The following is a 6,772-nucleotide window of genomic DNA, read 5'->3' on the forward strand; positions in this document are numbered from 1 at the left end:
GGGGTTCTGGCCTCCCCCACACGGGGTTCTGGCCTCCCTCCACGCGTGTTCTGGCCTCCTTCCACACGGGGTTCTGGCCTCCCCCCACACGGGGTTCTGGCCTCCCTCCACGTGTGTTCTGGCTTCCCTCCACACGGGGTTCTGGCCTCCCCCCACACGGGGTTCTGGCCTCCCCCACACGGGGTTCTGGCCTCCCTCCACGTGTGTTCTGGCCTCCTTCCACACAGGGTTCTGGCCTCCCCCCACACGGGGTTCTGGCCTCCCTCCCCGTGTGTTCTGGCCTCCCCCTACACGGGGTTCTGGCCTCCCTCCACGTGTGTTCTGGCCTCCCTCCACGTGTGTTCTGGCCTCCCTCCACACGGGGTTCTGGCCTCCCCCCACACGGGGTTCTGGCCTCCCCCACACGGGGTTCTGGCCTCCCTCCACGCGNCTCCCCCCACACGGGGTTCTGGCCTCCCCCACACGGGGTTCTGGCCTCCCTCCACGCGTGTTCTGGCCTCCCTCCACACGGGGTTCTGGCCTCCCTCCACGTACATTCTGAGCGGCTATGCCCCTCAACCAGGGGCGGCTGTCACGGGGAGTGCTTCTCTGCACCCCGCCAGGGTTGAATGATCTCAGGAGCACCTTCCTGGGCACAGGATGGACACACCCGCCCTCTGGAGGGCATGACACCAATAAAGGTGCGGGGTTCTGGGGCTTTCCCTCCTCTGCGGGACAGTGGGTGCCGAGCTGACGCAGGGTGTGCTGGGCCCCTGGTCTCACGCCCTTGGAGGCTCTGTCTGGAGGACCCAGAGCACTGCTGAGTTTCCCTCTCACTGGCCACACGGTGAACTGTGACACACACACCCCCCGTCAAGACTGAGGACAGCCACCTGCGGCCACCCAGCCAGGCCAGGAGACGCCGTCACCGTGGGAGACCTCACTGCAGCAGGGAGCTGGCTTCTCCAGGACACGCGGGACTGTTCCCAGGACTGTGGACCTTGCAGCAGCTCCTCATATGCACCACGGTGCACGCTGGGTCCCCGCCCCCGCCCTGGCCGGCCTGGCCCTCCTGCAGGTTCACTTACCAGCCTTGCCCAGGGTGCCCGGTCCTTCCGGCGGCCTGCTCGCCCTTGCCTGCCCGTGCACTCCCTCCGTGCTGCTGGGCAGTCTCAGCAGCTAAAGAGAGGCCGAAAATAACCCGGCACAAGTGCTGCCATTCCCACAACAGGTGTGTTACTAAGTTAGACCGCACACGTGTCCCCAGCTGAGGTTTGGGGGCACACGCTAGCACCCCACAGCTCCTCAGGTCCTTGCTGGGAGGGTTAGATGGGGCAGAGGCACCCTAAGGCAGCCCCTCCCGCCACCCCTTCTCTTGGCTGTGGGGGCTCCGGGACAGGCTGTCCTGGAGCTGGGATTCACCCTCATCATCATCCGTAAGTTCACACCGCGGAGAGAGCAGCCACGGTCGGGGGTCCGCCCACCAGGCACCAGAGTACGGCCAGGCCCGTCACAGAGTAACGCCTGCGGCAAAGACGGCCCCGTGTGGCAGAAACAGGGCACGCTGATCGGCCGTCCTTACAGCTGGAGCAGCGCGGCGGCCACAGCTGGGCCGTGCTGCCAGCCTGGCTGGTGGCGATGGACCGAAGTCTGTCTCACAGGCTCAAGTGCGGCTGCACCTACTGGGTGACCAAAACTCCAAACACCACCTGGTAAGAGCCCGTGCTCATGGAACACCTGCATGGGCCACGCGCGTGGACGGAAACATCTGCTGGTGACTCAAGTCTGCTGAGTGCCCAGCGTGTGCCTGGCCCCACCCTCTCACGGCTCCTGGAGATCACCCTTGGCACGGGGTGCCATGATTACTTCCCTTTTACAGGTGGGGAAACTGAGGCACAGGGTGGTACCTGTCCAAGGTCACCCTGGCAGGAAATCACAGCTCGCAGCTGGGACTCTGGGTAGGTGGGGTCTGCCCTAGCAATGGCTGAGCTATACGCTGGCGAGAAACTGTGCCCCATCCTTCCCCTAGACACTGGCAGTCAGCCTCAGGTGCCATGTTTTGCTGCTGGGGAAGGAAGCTCAGAGAGGCTCTGCTCCTGCCTAAGCCCTGCAGCTTGGAGCAGCAGGGTCTGTGGGACGTGGGGACGCCGGTGTCTCTGCCCTCCCACGTCCTCTTCTCCCTAAGGAGGCAGGGCCAACAGGGCAGAGGCAACACTGTGGGCGCTGAGGCCGTGGGAGGAGAGCCGTGGCCCCCCAGGGCGGCCGTGCTGGGGCAGCAGAGGGTGGGAGGCCTGTGGTTTTCGTTATTTTACTTACAGAGACAGACCATGGACCATTTTAAGCAGCCGTGTAAACGGCCTTGGGGCAGCGCTGCAGGCCCGTCCTCTCGATCTGTAAGCAAAATAAGAAGAACACGCCGTCAGGAGGGGCGTGGGCAGGGGACCCCGCCCTGCAGGGGACCCGCAGCCCCGCTCTTCCTACTTCTCAGAGGGTATCAGGGATAGGGGTCTGTCGCCGCCTGGGGCCAGGCCACTCCCCTCTCCAGGCCTCAGTTTCCTTCTCTGAGAGTGGGTGATCTCTAAGGGCCATTTTTGGCAGGACTGTTCCAGAATCTACAAGAACCTTGGCTTCTCTGTCGGCAGGGGTGGGGCCCTCGTTCTCCACGCCCTCCTTCCACGCGGCGCCTACAACCCCATCATCACCATCCTCAGGGGCCTGGGCCAAAGCTGCATGTTCTAAAAGTGACCTGAGGCTCAGCTTGGAGTCTCTCAAAGCCCAGGGTCAGCGCTGAAAGGGGAAGCAATGAACAGGAAGAAAGACTCCGCCGGGCATGGCGGCTCACGCCTCCAATCCCAACACTTCGGGAGGCCGAGGCGGGAGGATCATTTCAGCCCAGGAGTTCAAGACCAGCCTGGACAACGTAGGGAGACCCCATCTCTATTACATCAAAAAAGAAAGAAAGATTTAATCTTTCTGAGCTGAAGTTAGTGGTAAAGGCCACAGGAAGACAGGCTATGGCTCTGTAAACGCAGGCAGTGAGCTCTCTGTCATGGGGGTAATCAAGCGCAGGATAAAGACTTAGCCCTTTGAGGGTCCACCCAGCTTTAGAGGAGCTTGGTCTGGGTCTCTGCTGCCTATCTGCCTTCCCTTCGCCCCTTGACCCCACAGCTGCACCACGGCTTCAACTCCAAGATGAATCTGTGCTCTAGGCAGTCACAGGAAGAAAAACTTCAGGCCTCAAGCCGCCGTTCAGGGCCAGTCTCCCATTGGCTCAGAGGCCAGTCCCCAGGGAGGCTCCGGAGCCTCCAGTCAGGGTTCTGTGGCTGAGCTATGGCCCCTCCAGGGCAGCCATCAGCCAGGGCCAGGGGCACAGCCAACCACCAGGCTATCAGGGACTTGTTTGGAGTAGGATGAACCTGAGGCTGCCTCGGGGTGCTCAGAGCCTCAGACAGGTGCTCCTGCCAACCCGGTGGGACCGAAGCATCAGCTCAGAGGAGAAAAAGCATCGCGTATCTCTTCTATAACCTTCATGCTCCTAAACGTAGCTGGGACCTCACCCCAGAAACGTGGTCCGTGGCAGGCTGAGAATGGAGGGGGCGGAAAGGACCCCCAGCCCCGGGCAGGCCAGCTGCCCTCACATCTGTTCACAGGTTTCCAGAAGCAGAGCCTGTGGCCTCTGCTGGCCCCACCCCACCCCCAGCCAGGAGCATCGGGTCACCAGATGAGCACCTTTGAAGCATGGGCTGTTGGTACACGGGGAAGAGCAGATGGGGAGACGCTCCCCTGAGGGTCCGGGGCCAGGCTCCGCTCGCAGCATTTGTCCCTGACACGGGCTCTGAGGATGTTTGTGGAGTGGGCGTTTTAGGCACTGCACCCATGGCTGCGTCTCCCGTGGTCCCCCCTGAGTGTTTCCTCCCCTAGCGAACCTCTTACAAGAAACTGCAGCCAGCTCAGCAGAGCTGGGACCGCACGCTGGGCCAGCCGCTCTCCAGGACCTGCACGATTGTGACTGCAGCATCCCGACAGGGCCAGGCAGGAATACAGGCTCCATCACACATGGACGCCCCGCGGGTGCAGGGAGTGGGCTTGAGGCTGTTTGGCTCCCACTGAGTGCTGGGCACGTTTCTGGATGTACCTGCCTACACGCAGCACACCCGCGAGCACCCCATTGGCGGGTCACACCATTCCCCGTCAAGTCAGAAGGCTGGCTTGGAGCCAGCATCCTACAAACAGGGGCCCTCAATCTGCTACTGGACCCGCCAGCCAACGCTCTTTCCAGAGGGAGAGAGCTGATGCCCAAAGCCCCGTGGAGGAGCAGGCCTCCCGGCCGCAGGGCAGAGCGGGGGGAGCAGGTCTGGCCCATGGCCGCCTGGTGCTCTGGGGACAGTCGTGACATAAAGGGACAGACGAAGCAGCTCCTCCTCGCCGGTGGGGACCCGGGGCCAGCAGGACAAAAGTCTGAGGCTCCTCCCCAGAGAGGGGCTCCGTGCCTTAGCCTCCTGTCCACTGAGGCTAAGTCTCCAGCCCTGGAGATGCTAACACACGCTCCTGAGCCCCGGCCTCCAGCGGCAGAGACGCTGCCCACCCACCTGCCCAGCGACTGGCCAAGTGACTGGGAACTGACGTCTGCCTTTAAAGCCAAGGCTGCGGCGGTGACTGTGACGAGAGCTGGCCGCTCCCTCCCCATAGCGCCCCGCGGCCCACCCTCGGTGGCTCTGCGCACCAAGCCTGGCCAACCCCTTGCCCAGGGCCTGAGAGCGTTCCAAGGCCCCCACCCTGGCCCCCGTGCTCAGCCGGACTGCAGAGCCCCTGGGATCTGAGCTCCCAGCCGTGGGTCCTGTGCACAGGTGAGCTGCTGTGTGACCCTGGGAGAGCCCCTGGCCCCGTCCGAGCCCCACGTTCCCTCTGGATGGAGCCTGGCATCCCGGGGCCTGCCAAGCAAGGCAGAAAGCCTGAGGCACAGTGGCCGGCCCTGGTGCAAGGCCTGTATGGACTCACCTGGCCCCACCACAGCCCCGGGAGGCCCTGCGCTGCAGACGAGGAAGCCGGGGTCCCGAGAGGCCGAGGCGTGGGCCAGGGGCTGCACAGCGGGAAGCAGGGAAGCTGGGATTTGAACTGCAAAGCTTGGGCTCTGGGCCACGCCTCATGAGCTCCTCACGCTCAGGGCTTACAGCAGGTGCTCAGCGGCTCAGGGCAGGAAGCTCAGGATTTCAAACGACACGAGGGGCTCCCCTGAAATACCTGGCCCTCGGCCATCGGCTGGGGGCTACTCACGTGTGTGTGGCGTGAAGGAGGGGGGACGTGTGGCTCCCTGGGATGCAGCAGGCGGTGGGGGCGGCATGCTGGGGGGTGTGGACCGAGGCTGTGTCTTCACCTCCGCTGGGGAGTCCGGCATCGCTGAGGCCTTAGCCTTCCTGTCCACTGGGGCTGTGACCGAAAGAGAGAGTCGATGAAGCCGGCTAAGTGCAGAGGCCCGTGCCCGCAGCCCCACGGGTTCCCTGCCAAGGCCCCACCGAGTGTCTGCAGGCCCAGGTGGGCTCCCAGCAGGAGCAGCCTGCCCAGGTGCCCTGACAGGCGGCAGATGCCCCACCTGCAGGTGATCGTGGGGCAGAGCCAGGCTGGACAACCGGCTGGGTCAGCTCACTGCAGGTGGCCGCCAGACTGGGGCCGGGGCCCTCAGTGTGTGGCAGGCCTGGGAAAGCCGCGCCCCACCCCAGGCTTGAGGTTTCTGCAGAGCAGGGAGCGGGCAGTGCCCGAGGCAGCAGTGCCACGCTCCCACCTCCATGCGCACCCCGGGGGGTGTTCAGCTTGGCCTCAGCCTCTCCCCCAGTTCTGATTCAGCTGCAGGTCAGGCTGGGATGCAGAATCTGCATTTCCCACATGTTCCCAGGTGGGGCTGCTGCTGCTCCGGCCCCAGAAGCCACAGTTCTAAGAGTCTCTGCCACCTTCAGGTGCTAGAAGGCTCCCCTGGGAAGGGAATGCCTGCCCAGGCAGAGCCCAGCATGCGGGCCATCTCAGGCGGCAGAACCTCTATTTTAACTGCCTTCCGCCCGGGTGATGGGCAGGACAGCTGAGACGGAGGAGGCGGCATTGATTTCAGGATGGTGAAGCCCGGCCTCTCCGAGTGTGGCCCGCCCGCATGTGGTGGTTCCGGGACAGTCGATGCAGCAGAACGCACAGCTGAACAGCATTCCCCGTGGCCCGAGGCTCCCAGGGCTCTGAGAAGCTTGGCCCAGGGCCAGCTGTGCGGGAGAGGGCCGGAAAATGCTGAAGGCGCTGGTGGGCTGGGACTGGTGGACACTGAACTCCCTGAGCCACCCAGAGCGCAGGACCTGTGGACACAGCTTCCGGGTTAACCCCAGGGCCTGCAGCACAGACCTGCCCCAGACACCCAGAGGCTGAGCCAGCAGCCTGACGGTGGCCGTTTTCCCAGGAGGTAGGGGCATAAGCCTTGGGATCCCCAATTCATCTAAGTCAAAGTCAGCCAGTACCAAGGCTAACTGGAAAGGCCTGGGACCCCCCGCTGAGGCTTCGGGGCCTCAGCGGCTGAGACCAACAAGGTGGGCAGTCTCTACCTGCTCTCACCTGCACGACCCCGCACGCTCCCCCTGCTGCTCACACCCGCACGGCCCCACACACTTTCCCTGCTCACACCCGCACGGCCCCACATACTTCCCCTGCTCACACCCGCACGGCCCCACACACTTCTTCTGCTCACACCCGCACGTCCCCGCACGCTCCCCCTGCTGCTCACACCCGCACGGCCCCGCACGCTCCCCCTGCTGCTCACACC

General features: G+C 64.1%; 1 protein-coding gene across 3 annotated transcripts in view; it reads right to left on the reverse strand.

The window, feature by feature from the left end:
• Window positions 1–6,772, reverse strand: part of CBFA2T3 (CBFA2/RUNX1 partner transcriptional co-repressor 3) — a 94,276-nt gene that overhangs the window by 25,127 nt on the left and 62,377 nt on the right. For 2 of the 3 annotated variants that reach the window (XM_017513921.2, XM_037733246.1), the window contains exon 2: window positions 5,254–5,406. In XM_017513921.2, the coding sequence (XP_017369410.1) occupies window positions 5,254–5,406 (153 nt within the window). Of the gene's footprint in view, window positions 1–2,295; window positions 2,371–5,253; window positions 5,407–6,772 lie in introns of all 3 variants that reach the window. The other variant, XM_017513922.2, reaches the window with a different exon arrangement.

Source organism: Cebus imitator, unplaced genomic scaffold, assembly GCF_001604975.1.
Source record: "Cebus imitator isolate Cc_AM_T3 unplaced genomic scaffold, Cebus_imitator-1.0 Scaffold509, whole genome shotgun sequence".
NCBI lineage: Eukaryota > Metazoa > Chordata > Mammalia > Primates > Cebidae > Cebus > Cebus imitator.